General features: G+C 39.5%; 1 protein-coding gene across 1 annotated transcript; it reads left to right on the top strand.

Annotated features, from left to right (window-relative positions):
* The first annotated feature begins 4,456 nt into the window (after positions 1-4,456).
* LOC139545236 (arrestin domain-containing protein 3-like) lies at positions 4,457-10,173 on the top strand. Its single transcript, XM_071352774.1, has 6 exons — positions 4,457-5,721; positions 5,916-5,982; positions 6,080-6,227; positions 6,462-6,564; positions 7,143-7,408; positions 7,838-10,173. Exons 1-6 carry the CDS (start codon positions 5,436-5,438, stop codon positions 7,940-7,942), a joined length of 975 nt encoding a protein of 324 aa, XP_071208875.1. The 5' UTR covers positions 4,457-5,435; the 3' UTR covers positions 7,943-10,173.
* Positions 10,174-14,437: the final 4,264 nt, after the last annotated feature.

Below are 14,437 nucleotides of genomic sequence, written 5' to 3'. Positions count from 1 at the left end.
CAGCTCTGTCAGGAGGAATGGGCTAAAATTCACCAACTTATTGTGGGAAGCTTGTGGAGGGCTACCCGAAACGTTTGACCCAAGTTAAACAATTTAAAGGCAATGCTACCAAATACTAATTGAGTGTATGTAAACTTCTGACGCACTGGGAATGTGAGGAAAGAAATAAAAGCAGAAATAAATAATTCTCTCTACTATTATTCTGACATTTCACATTCTTAAAATAATGCGGTGATCCTAACTGACCTAAAACAGGGAATTTGTACTCTGAATAAATGTCAGGAATTGTGAAAAACTGAGTTTAAATGTATTTGGCTAAGGTGTATGTAAACTTCTGACTTGTAAACAACTGTATATATTAATGGTTACATTTTTTTCCTATATTCATACAGTTTCTTGACTGTCCAGCTCTCTAATAATTACTAGACAGGAAGCATCAAAAATTCTAAATTAGATGGCTAGAGGACTAGGAAATATAACACATTTTCAGTGCGGCCCTCCGGACATCATTGAAGACCGAATACGGCCCCCGGGGGAAAATGAGTTCAAGACCCCTGCTGTAAACTAGTGTGAGTGTGTGTGTGTGTGTGTGTGTGTGTGTGTGTGTGTGTGTGTGTGTGTGTGTGTGTGTGTGTGTGTGTGTGTGTGTGTGTGTGTGTGTGTGTGTGTGTGTGTGTGTGTGTGTGTGTGTGTGTGTGTCTGTATATGTGTCTGTCTGTATATGTGTGTGTAAAGTATGTAGTCAAAAGGTCCCGTTGCCTGGGAGCAGCAGCCTTGTAGCAGAGCGTGCCAAACACTCGCTCACAACAAATAGACTTCCACTTTCAAACCAGCTGGATCCCCTTGCTCCCGGATTAGTCCCTGTGTACAAAGCTTAGGTACCTTTGATACAGATTTCTACCCTCCACTGTTACTGAAAACCTCTCATTGAGTGGAATTAAGCCCCCTCAAAGCAAATCAAAAGTCCTCAAATTTCCACTCTTACTAACAGTGGAATGTTTTGTACTGAGGCAAGGAAAGTGAAACAATCCAACCAACATTGTAGGTGTTAATCATGTACAAATAGTGATGTTTTACATAGTGTAACAATCTTTTGACATTGAAAATCCTTCCAAAAACTACGGGAGATACAGACCCTAAAGGGATACGCCCAATCCCAGGTTATGCTTCACTTAACCATCCTTGGTTCTCTTGTGATAGGGCTGACCATGTGACCTGGGCTGAGTCCTGATTCTTCAAAATTCTCCAAAATTTGTACACTTTGGCTGCATTTACACAGGCAGCCCAAGTCCGATGTATTTGCATATCAAATACCCATCAGATTTTTTCCCGAACGTGTAAACAAGCGAAACTGATCTTTTGAATTCAGATTTAGTCCACATTTCTCAATCCTGATACAATTCTGATGTTTCATAGGCGCCCTCAGTCTGGACGCTCAAAAAATAAAATCATTACCATGACAATCACCCCACTAAAAAATAAGGAAAAGTGACAAGCATTTCACCTGTGCACTATTTCAGGGGCTACATCAGTGGCAATCCGTGAATCTGATATGGGTCACGTAAAACTGAATGTGGAGGCAAAAAAATATATACTGGACATGGAGAAAAACAATCAGAATTTGATTATTTGGATGACTCTAAACACAGCCTTTGTCACATGGATTTTACAACAGTGGAAACTCCCTTCAGCCAATGCTTAAACAAATCCCATGCTTCTAAATCAGTGATGGAAGTGTACACTTTTGGAAAAGGATGGAGAATCGAGATGTAGCCATGGCCAGGAGACCAGGAAGAACTCTGAGGACGTGGTCAGGAACAACTCTGAGGACGTGGTCAGACAAAACTCCTCGTCTTAACTCAACTGCCCATCTTGTCCTAACAAGCGTTTGTGGACAATGCCCAATCATGGCAAAGGACCACCTGGCAGAGCAAGGGTGGTCATGATCACTCTGTAGAGAATGCCAGTGAGATTGAGTCACTGCAACCCTCTGTCCAATTTAAACTTGAAACATCTACTCCACTATTTATGTGTGTATTAAGATAAAAAGGGATCAAGAGGAGTCATCACGTCTAATGGACAATTCAAGGGAATTCACCAGGGAAAGATGCTTTCCTCAATTAGTGATGACAACTTGCTCTTATGTTGAATGTCTCTTTGAAATTAGTTTGGGATGCTCTTGAAGAAGTTTTTTCTCATATATACAGCATATATATAACAGTTTTTGATACAGCTGTATTTGAAGGCCCTCATCCTTCTCCGTTGCTTAAGAGGACATAAAAACAAAGGCATGACTAATGAGCAGTGTGTGTGTATTCGTGTGCAAACTGTCAAGGTGTAGTGTTCTGACAGCATTGAGCAGTGATCCATGCAGTGTGGTATGATAACCATCTATGAACTGTCATTGTTACAAGACCAAAACATGCTCTACATCTTGTAACACATGGCCTCAATACATTTACACAGCCCGGCATGACCTCTGACAAGTCAATTGTTCAAACTGTTGCACTTCACTGCCCCAGTGAGAAAGATTCAATGGCACCCTATTCCCTATCCAGTACCCTTCTTTTGACCTATGCGCCCTGATTAAAAGTAGTGCACTAATATATAAGTAATGAATAGGGTGTCATTTGGGACGCACCCATCGCAAAGACAAGAGCACTGGCAGTCGATGTCTCTCTGCTAAGTTCACCACGAAGAACGACACAGTGGGAATGGAAAAAGTAAACTTGTGTCAAGTGATTTTATGTCCTATAAATGTCCTAGAATTTTATGTCCTGGAAATGTTTTTCTAATAAACCATTTTCAACATTGTGGAGATTGTATTCTCTCTTAAAACCAGAGTGCAAAGTGAAGCTTTGAAAACACTACTGCAGCTTGATATCTGAAATTGAATATATTGACATTAAAAGAGGTTAAAATGTTACCGAAAGGCTCCCTTTAAGATTAAACACATTCATTGTTCAACAACCACACAATGAAAATGGCTTTTGCTTCTCATTGCTTCCTGCACAGATTTCTAATATGACTCCAGTCTGGGGCAGCAGGTAGCCTAGTGGTTAGAGCATCGGGCCAGTAACTGAAAGGTTGCTGTATTGAATCCCGAGCCAACAAGGCAAAAATATGTAATTCTGAACAAAGCAGTTAACCCATGCAATTACAGTGTTCAAAAGTCATATTAATAGATAGATTATTATAAATAACGTTTTGTTACATTTAACTGCCGAAAATGCTGTTATCAAGGTAATTTCCTTAGTAGGTGACATCAGAGGTCAGGATGTGGGAGAAGTCAGAGCTCAGGGATGACAGACTACTTTCTGACTTACTTTCTGACTTTCTAATTACGAGCTGGAGGGACGTTCAAGTGGATTTTTCCCAGTCATATGTGCTAAATACCACCTTCCCACTTGGTTATGAACGCAGCATTAGTTGTCTTCATTGAGCTGCTCAGGTGAAACGCTGAACATCATACAAAGGAAAAGGAACTATCACCATCTAGTGTCAAGAAAATAACAGTGCACCTCAGTTGTCACCATCTCTGAATGTGCTCTGTACAACACTGTTCCACAAATTCATTGACAAAAAGTCAAAAATATATTTTATGTCAGAAATGAACAAGTTAACATAAAAGTAATCACCAGTATAATATACCTTGTAAACTTTAAAATAAAGCAATAGTATACAAATTATGTTTTTTTTAATCATACTGTGTTCCTTACTTCAGTAGGCTACTTGGAACAATGTTGTGGAATTTATATGGACATCCACTTAGTGGCCGGTTTACCTAGTCCCGGGTCAGACCCCCCTTTGCTCCAGAACAGCCTGAATTATTCGGGAATGGAAACGTTGCTCATTTGGTATCAAGGGACCTAACGTGTGCCAGAAAAACATTCCTCACACCATTACACCACCAGCCTGTACAATTGACACCAGGCAGGATTGGGACTCATGCTGCTAACGCCAAACCCTGACTTTGTCAGACCAGGCAATGTTTTTCCATTCCACTGTTGTCCTTTGTTGGTGATCACTGGAGCCACTTCTTGTTTTTAGCTGATAGGAGTGGAACCCAGTGTGATCGTCTGCTGAAATAGCCCAACCGTGACAAGGGTCGACGAGTCGTGCATTCTGCGATGCCGTTCTGCACACCACTGTTGTACTACGTCGTTATTTGGCAAAATTCTTGCCATTCTCCTTCGACCTGTCATCAACGAGCTGTTTTCACCCACAGGACTACCGCTGACGGATGTTTTTTGTTGGTCGCACCAATCTCTGTTAACCCTAGACCAGAGGCATTCGACTCTTACCCTACGAGGTCTGGAGCCTGCTGGTTTTCTGTTCAACCTGCTAATTAATTGTACCCACCTGGTGGCCCAGGTCTAAATCAGTTCCTGACTAGAGTGCAAAAATGTAGTAGAACTGGCTTCGAGGTCCAGAGTTTAGTTTGAGGGACCTAGACACTGTCGTGCGTAAAAATCCCAGGAGGCCAGCCGTTTCTGAGATACTGGAACTGGCACTCCTGGCACCGACAATCATGCCATGCTCAAAGTCGCTTAGGTCACTCGTTTTTCCCATTCTAACGTTCAATAGTACAGTAAATGAATGCCTGCTTTATATAGCAAGCCAAGACCACTTTCTGTGGGAGCTAACTATTTTCGTGAATGTATGGTGTACCTAATAAACTGGCCACTGAGTGTATTTTGTGTAGAACAGACATGTCTCTCTGACATGTTAAGTAGGGTCCCGTTCAGTGCCTGCATGGCATTTTGCAATACTGAGCTGGCCTGACAAGATTCCTTACTGTACTGTACATGTCAGAGGCATATCTGCCCGAATATATTTCTATCGGAATGTTGTCATTGTGGATTGTGCCTTACTGATCACCGCCCAGGTGTTGACACTTTCTCCGTGCATAAACAATAGCCTTGAAAGGTGTCGCTTTCTCCATACACAACCAAAGCCAATCAAACCACCTTAGCTTAACGAGAACAGAAATTTACCTGCACGTGCGAAGTTTAAAGATTTCCCTCAAAATATGTGCTCTCAGTGGAATGAATGATGAGTTGATCGATTGTGAAGCTGTTTAGCTAGCTAGCTAAATTGCTATTTTAGATATTAGTTGTCAGTAGCTAAATTGTCATTGCAGTTTGTGAATTGAACTTAATTAATTTGGCTAGATCTCATTACTTTCATATCTCTAAACCATATGAAATAATCGCCATCACATCTAAACCTTGCAGGTTGCAATTGTTAGCGTTACGTTTTGAAAATACTTTGATTGACTGAAGGGACATGAACGGGTTAAAATTCCCATTCAAGAAGAGCCGTTCAGCACGAGACGCCCCTGTGTGCATATCGTGGGCTTGCGCAGTCTGGTTTAAACAGTACAAACACACACAGTTGTTGCTTTTCCTTCAGAGCCATTTTTTTGTACAAAAATGTTTGGAGAAACGTTTAAAAATTTTACAATATATTTCAACGCCAATAACCCGAGAGTGACTTTCTCGAGTGGTGACTTTATGGCAGGTCAGATTTCCTTTGATCTTTCGAAAGAAACAAAGCTCAGTTCTATAACATTAACATTAAATGGAAAAGCAAAGGTACAGTGGACAACACAAGGAGGAGGTGGTGAAAGAAGAGGACGACGCAGAAGGCAACGACGAGTCCACTCAGCAAGGCTGGAATTCTTCAACTTCTCTCAAATCGTAATGCAAGAAAATAACGGTAGTTACGTTATTACTTAGCTAGCTACACAGTTACTTATTTACAAAGATGCATCATAATCTGAATTCTGATACACCGGTGTATTTAAAAGGTGTGTGTGCGCCTTTGTATCACATTGGAGTTATAATCATAGCTAGCTAGCTAGCTAGTTGTTGTGTTGTGTTTAAATGAACTGTTTTGTTTTCAATCTTCAGTGGTCCCTAACACCACACTTCAACCAGGAACCCATGTGTACCCATTCACATGCCAAATCCCACAAGGGTGTGTATGAAGTCTTATTACTGTGTGTGTGTGTTTTATTCACTGTTGTATACTCAAGGTCTGACCATTATTGTTAAACTTATTTCCATTCATTCAGAAACTTCCCCTCCTCTTTCCATGGGGTGCATGGCAGTATCATTTACTCAATGAAGGTGGAGATACACAGGCCATGGCATCTAGCCAAGGAGTTTGTGACTGAGTTCAACTTTGCCAGCCACATAGATGCCAACCAACCACATCTTCTGGTAAGGGCATGTCCTCCCATTGTCTATCTGAACCTACCTGGGCATTACGCCAACCTTGAATGTCAATGAGCTAAATGTCATCCTATTATAATTGCCTTATGTAGGTTATCCACCAAATTCCCTTTTGATATAGGCCTATGACATATTAGATTGGTTTGAGTTGAAGAAAGAATTTCAGCATTTGTCACAGCCATACAAAGTATAGCCTGACCGCAGATCTGTGTGTTGTTCCAGGCTCCTCTGGCAGGCAGCAACACCAAGACCCTGTGCTGCCTCTGGTGTGCCTCAGGTCCCATCTCAATGACTGTCTGCACTGAGAGGAAAGGCTTTGTCCCAGGTAAGTAAGCCTTGTCCAAGCCCGAAAGGCTCCTGCCCTTTGGACCAATCTCCTGTTTCTGTAGCGTTAGGCAACTTGATGTACACATACACAGGAAGCTAGTACTGGAACAATAAAAAATACTTCCTTAGAGGGGCTCCAGCCCTGACATTGTTGTATTTTACTAGCCTTCAACCATCCTGAGTTCACATTCTACGTGCACGATGTGAAACGAACCGGGAATGCAGAAGTAAGTTCTTGTTCACAAGGCTAGTATTTTACAAAACAAGACCAATATGTTAGCCAGCAGACTGTGGTATGCACACAGATTTGGTCTATGAAGTGGGTCTGTCTTTGTGAACAAGGGAATAATTGTGTCAGAATGTTAGCTAGAAATGCTGTGTGTGCGTGTCTGAGTTTTCCAGCGCATGACTGGTGTACAAAATGATAGCTTACTCTTGTCTATTATTGTCAAATAAATGGAGACTCAATAGAAATTCCTGTTCACTGATCACTTGTCAAGTCTTCCAAGATAGTTGTGTTTACACACTCCAATAAACAGACACATCTCACCTTTGAATCCCCTTTGTTTTCTGTAGGAGAGATGGTGAAAATCATCTGTGAGCTTAGTAACGGCTCCTCTCGGATAGTGACTCCGCATGCGACCCTTATCCAGAAGCAGATGTTTTACACCCATAACAAGTGCAACAGGAGGTTGCAGATGAAAAACCTGGCTTCAGTGGATGGTCAGCCGGTCAACCCCAGTAGCTCTGAGGTCTACAGCGATATGATGCTTCTCATCCCTCCCAACACGACTCTCACTATCTCCAACTGTCCTATACTGGAGCTGGATTACACTGTGGATGTAGGTATCCATCTGGAAATGATGCAGCTTTTACTACCAATCCCAAATTGACCCCTACCCCCTAAGCACTCCTGGAGATCTGGGCCTGCATTCACAAAGCGTCTCAGAGTAGGAGGGCTGATCTAGGATCAGGTCCCCCCCTGTCCATGTAATGTTATTCATGATCTTAAACGCAAAACTGATCCTACATCAGCACTCCTACTCTAGAGACTTGTTGTGAATATGAGGCTGAGAGGTATAAGCAATATGGAAATCACCCCTACTTGCCCTCTCGATAGCCCAGGTGCAATTTTTGCCATATTGCTTACATCTGTATAACCTGCACAGATCTCCTCAAAATCGTAGGTTAAATAGGTGATTGGACTGGCCCAATGCTTATCCTTCTGTTCTGACGTTGTCTTCTCTTCCTGTTCTTCTTCTCTCCTGCAGGTGAGTCTACGTATCAGAGGTTCCACGGACCTCAAGGTGCTGTTCCCCATTGTGCTGTGTAATATTCCTGTTTACGCTCCCCAGCCTCCACCGCCATATCAGTAGCAGTAGTACTAGGATCACGTTGCCCCTAGACTCCAATCTAAGGTCAGTTCAGTGTTTTTCTACCTAGTGGTTAGGATTTAGGCAGGGTAAGCAGCGCTTAGATACGAAGGGAAACTTGTACCTAGTCATATTAGAGACATGCATAGTGTCTCACAACATCCGTAACCAAAGTTACGTCTGGGAATATGAGGGTTACTAGGAACCATTCTTCTGGTGAGCTGGTTTTTGTGTCACTGATTATTTGGACAAATCACGATTTCGCCGGGTTCGCTGGCATCTTTAGAATTTGGAAAGGGAGGGGTTAATTTAGGCCCATAGATGGCTAAAAGGATTTCAGAGGAGGGCATGTGGACTTTGCCACTCACATTAGGCCAAACATCTCAGCTGGCCAGAGGCCCGCGTTCACTCTAGATTTGGTTCTGGATTCTGAGATTAGACACTGCCAAACCCCTTTTAAGATGGGGTTTCCAATTCTACAATTTCTACATGTTTATCACCATAAGAATTGTTAGAGCAAGTTTTGTCATCGACCACCATGTCAAATCCTTCCTTCATATATTGTCTCTTACCAATACCTATGGAAGTCTTGTGCTATTTCTGCTCACTATTGCCATAACTGTTCAGAATTCATAACTTTTTTAAAGACTGACATTTCAGAGCCTAATTCACCTCCATCTACGTCATGAGATGAGGAAATATTGGGCAATGTTATTGCTAAGAGGACTAACTTAATACTACAGCTGATAAGGAAGAAGGCTTGATAGACAACTGAACTTGCTCTAACAAATCTTACAACATAACAAATTGTAGGATTTATGTTAAATGCCTCTTAAAAAGGTTGATTTGCAATAGTTCTCAGGGTTGTACCAAATACGGTACCATATTTTCTAATATTTTATGCATGAACTTTTAAAAGGTGTTTGTTCCATTAATATTTCTGTTACATGTTTTTCTAGCCATACAGTTTTATTTACAGTTGTATGTGTGTGTATATATATTTCATACTACTTACATGTAATGATGCCTTGCCATCCTTCAGTGTTTGAGGTGACAGACAGTGCTTTAAATATCTAATGGTGCAGTCGTCGTTCATCTCTTTCCAGGTCATGTTACTTAGCATTTCTTTCAAGGTGCTTGAGTGATTGTTAACATAAGATAATTGGGCTTTGTGACTGTGTTTACTCATGTTTGATCAATCGCTCCGTGGTGTATGTCTGTGTCTCACCCTACTTGTCTTTTTTATCATGGTTAATTTAAGGATTCGATTTGTTATTCATGGTCAACAACATTGTTTTGCCCCATTCATTTGGAAAAATAGATTATTCAGGATGCTTGTGATTCAATCACTAATTCGTTTGTACGTCCGTTTTAAAATTACACTGTAATGCTACTACACTGTTCTCATGCTGTGGTCTGAATAACAAAACCATGTTTTTACACTCCTAGTTGTATGAGCATAATCCAACAGAAAGTCTGAAACATTTGACATTTTATATGGTTGAGCTTACTATATGAAGAACCACTCAAATTCACGCACAATAATATATTATTCATATGAATTGTATTGATGTGTGTTTGTGTAAACTATATATTGTATTTATGTTTATGTTATAACAGTGTTTTTATGTCTGTTTTAACACTCCCAAGTTCATCCATTGAGGACATCTACTCATTTTAAACTCTTTCAAGCTCCCTTGAAGAGTTCAGTACTGCCGTTCAAAGATGTGCACAACCCATTTTTTTGAAGATGTATTGGTGGTAAATGCATTATGTTGTATTGAACGTGGACCTTTTTTTACATTTGATTTCAAATGTCAAAACTGGCCTTGTTTGTGACGTAGTCCTTGCCTTCGAGTTCCCTTGAACCTTCTTAATGAAGACAGGGAAGTACACATCTCTAGACTCTTTGTGTATTGCCAAAAATGTATCATTTGTAATATCACAATAGAAACATAGACAGTATTCTGATAACATGTTGCATTGTCTCTGTGTGTACGTACGTACGTACGTACATACATGTTTTAACCACAATACCTTTTAGCAATGTACTGTATATTTTGTTGTGTTTATCAAACTGAGTATCAAGGTAGCACTTTAGGAAAGCCCACTGATAAACTAAGATCTTCACAGATTGGCCACCTGTAGAATTTAACATTTTGTAAGTACTGTTTGAAGGATACTACTTATATGCCATGAATGTTATTGACCTGTAATAAACACATTAACTTCCATTTGACCATTTAAAAAAACATTTGAACATGATTTCAGAGTGGTTGGGTTAAATGCGGAAGACACATTTCAGTTGAATGCATTCATTGTACAACTGACTATGTATCCCCTTTTCCTTTCCCATTCTTGTTTCAATATCCATCAGTGTTTGTGACAATACTATACCTACAACGTCCAACAACGAAATGTTGGTTAAATATTTATTTCGTATATTTTATATACCTGCATTTGTTCTGGGTATAAATGGTATGAATTTCCTGTCCTTATATTTGAGATGAAGGTGCATTAGTTTTTATTCCTAACGAGGGCAATATGAGTCAGGGTATTTTCACATACACTGAGTGTACAAAACATTAGTTGAGTTGCACCCCCTTTTGCCCTCAGAACAGCCTCAATTCGTCCAGGGCATGGACTGTACAAGGTGTCAAGCGTTCCAAAGGGATGCTGGCCCACGTTGACTCCAATGCTTTCCACCGTTGTGTCAAGTTGGCTGGATGTCCTTTGGGTGGTGGACCATTCTTGATACACACACACACAGGATACTGTTGAACATGGAAAAACCCAGCAGCGTTGGTGTTCTATACACACTTAAACTGGTGTGCCTGGCACATACTACCATACCCTGTTCAATGGCACTTAAATCTTTTGACCTGCCCACTCACCCGCTGAATGGCACACATACACAATCTGTCACAATCTGTCTCAAAAGGCTTAAAAATAATTTAACCTGTCTTCTCCCCTTCATCTACACTCATTGAAGTAGATTTAACAGGTGACATCAATAAGGGATCATACCTTTCATCTAGATTCACCTGGTCAGTCTGTCATGGAAACAGCAGGTGTTCCTAATGTTTTATACACTTCTACAACCAATCTCAGTCCTCTTTAAAGTGAACTCCAAAAAAGGAAAATAACTCAGTTCTCTTAGTATTCACACTGCCTTTGATTGAGGACCAGTTCACTTCACCTATTTTGTGGTCCTCTTTGCATTCACATTGTTGTTTAGAAAGGAACCAAGATCTTTTTCCAACATTCACTCCATAAACTCTGGGTTTTTCCAAAGTGCAGGACAAGCCATTCCATCAGTTTGTCATCGGACAGCTAGATATACCTACTTACATTTTGGAAGCTAATATATTGCATTTAGTTAAAAGATGAGGCATAATAATTGTAATCAAAAGATACTATTAACATGTAAATATTATTGGTAACAGAATAAATAGCGGAAGAATAACTGCAGATCAAATAATGTTGTAATTATAAATTGTACACCCAAGGTAGGCTACTACCCCTTTAAGAGCTAGAATAGATTTTGTACCCTATGTGATTCTCACCAAATATATTGTCTTCTAATATTGTCGTCTTCTATTCAAAGCCCACAATCAATAAACAGCTTATGAGCCTCTCTAATTTATAGATCACATATGGCAAACAAATCATCTGAACTAAACTCCACATATTTTTGAATTTCTGTGCATCCTTGACAATCTCTAATCAATATCCAAAACTAGCACACGTTTTTTCCGCGGACCTGCACATCATCAACTTCTCTCTTTTTTTTGTGGCACCAATATGTTGTGGGGGGTTGTGGCAGGGACAACAGCGTTGCAGTAGTCTCGTGCAGGGTTTCCCAAACTGGTAAATGTGTGGTAGGGTATTATATTTATTGTGGTAAATGGATGGTGGTCTATTGTATTTGTGATAAATGGATATTGGTGTATTATATTTGGTGTATTATATTTGTGGTAAATGAATGGTGGTGTATTGTATTTATTGTGGTAAATGGATGGTGGTGTATTATATTTATTGTGGTAAATGGATGGTGGTGTATTGTATTTATTGTGGTAAATGGATGGTGGTGTATTGTATTTATTGTGGTAAATGGATGGTGGTGTATTATATTTATTGTGGTAAACGGATGGTGGTGTATTGTATTTGTTGTGGTAAATGGATGGTGGTGTATTGTATTTGTTGTGGTAAATGGATATTGGTGTATTATATTTGTTATGGTAAGTGGATGGTGGTGTATTATATTTGTTGTGGTAAATGGATGGTGGTGTATTATATTTGTTGTGGTAAACGGATGGTGGTGTATTGTATTTGTTGTAAATGGATGGTGGTATATTATATTTGTTGTGGTAAATGGATGGTGGTGTATTGTATTTGTTGTGGTAAATGGATGGTGGTGTATTGTATTTGTTGTGGTAAATGGATGGTGGTGTATTGTATTTGTGGTAAACGGATGGTGGTGTATTATATTTGTTGTGGTAAATGGATGGTGGTGTATTATATTTGTTGTGGTAAATGGATGGTGGTGTATTATATTTGTTGTGGTAAATGGATGGTGGTGTATTGTATTTGTTGTGGTAAATGGATGGTGGTGTATTGTATTTGTTGTGGTAAACGGATGGTGGTGTATTGTATTTGTGGTAAACGGATGGTGGTGTATTATATTTGTTGTGGTAAATGGATGGTGGTGTATTATATTTGTTGTGGTAAATGGATGGTGGTGTATTATATTTGTTGTGGTAAACGGATGGTGGTGTATTATATTTGTTGTGGTAAATGGATGGTGGTGTATTATATTTGTTGTGGTAAATGGATGGTGGTGTATTATATTTGTTGTGGTAAATGGATGGTGGTGTATTGTATTTGTTGTGGTAAATGGATGGTGGTGTATTATATTTGTTGTGGTAAACGGATGGTGGTGTATTGTATTTGTTGTGGTAAATGGATGGTGGTGTATTGTATTTGTGGTAAACGGATGGTGGTGTATTATATTTGTTGTGGTAAATGGATGGTGGTGTATTATATTTGTTGTGGTAAATGGATGGTGGTGTATTATATTTGTTGTGGTAAACGGATGGTGGTGTATTGTATTTGTTGTGGTAAATGGATGGTGGTGTATTGTATTTGTTGTGGTAAACGGATGGTGGTGTATTGTATTTGTGGTAAACGGATGGTGGTGTATTATATTTGTTGTGGTAAATGGATGGTGGTGTATTATATTTGTTGTGGTAAATGGATGGTGGTGTATTATATTTGTTGTGGTAAACGGATGGTGGTGTATTATATTTGTTGTGGTAAATGGATGGTGGTGTATTATATTTGTTGTGGTAAATGGATGGTGGTGTATTATATTTGTTGTGGTAAATGGATGGTGGTGTATTGTATTTGTTGTGGTAAATGGATGGTGGTGTATTATATTTGTTGTGGTAAACGGATGGTGGTGTATTGTATTTGTTGTGGTAAATGGATGGTGGTGTATTGTATTTGTGGTAAACGGATGGTGGTGTATTATATTTATTGTGGTAAACGGATGGTGGTGTATTATATTTGTTGTGGTAAATGGATGGTGGTGTATTGTATTTGTTGTGGTATATTGTATTTGTTGTGGTAAATGGATGGTGGTGTATTGTATTTGTTGTGGTGTATTGTATTTGCTGTGGTAAATGGATGGTGGTGTATTGTATTTATTGTGGTGTATTGTATTTGTTGTGGTAAATGGATGGTGGTGTATTGTATTTGTTGTGGTAAATGGATGGTGGTGTATTGTATTTGTTGTGGTAAATGGATGGTGGTGTATTGTATTTATTGTGGTAATGAGGTTTCATTGACTCAAAAACTTCAACCTTCCTTAATTGATGGTAGTGCCTAAATGTAATGCTGTACAGTATATGCGACAAAAATACTATATCAAATAAGGGTAGTACAGATAGTATTTGTACAATGTGGGGCGGCAGGTAGCCTAGTGGTTAGAGTGTTGGGCCAGTATCAGAAAGGTTGCTAGATCGAATCAGTTAACCCACTGTTCCTAGGCTGTCGTTGTAAATAAGAATTTGTTCTTAACTGACTTGCCTAGTTAAATAAAGGTTAAATAAATGAATGTGCGTATATAGTGCATTGGAAAAGCCAATTGTGTCAGCAGCATTAGGCTTTCCCCTTGTACTATGATAGGTCTATTACGAAGTATTAAAACCCAATTTGGATAGTCCCAAGTAGATGGTTTGTAGATGTTCAATAACTGTCAACGTTTCAACTAACTATCCACTTGCCCTAAACCTAACGTTAACCTTAGCAAGCAGTTGCTTATCAACAGATAGTTTGTTGATAGTATGACCATCTGTAGATTGTCTATAATTGGACTATCTAAATAAAGTGTGACTTAAGTATTCTCCCAAAATCATATGATGGCCTATAAATGAGAAATTGCTCAACACCATAAGGATTTCAATCTATGTCCAATCTCAAGTGTGTGTATTCAAT

The sequence above is a fragment of the Salvelinus alpinus genome, chromosome 19 (genome assembly GCF_045679555.1).
Source record: "Salvelinus alpinus chromosome 19, SLU_Salpinus.1, whole genome shotgun sequence".
Taxonomy (NCBI): domain Eukaryota; kingdom Metazoa; phylum Chordata; class Actinopteri; order Salmoniformes; family Salmonidae; genus Salvelinus; species Salvelinus alpinus.
This window is presented reverse-complemented; position numbering and strand designations above follow the sequence as displayed.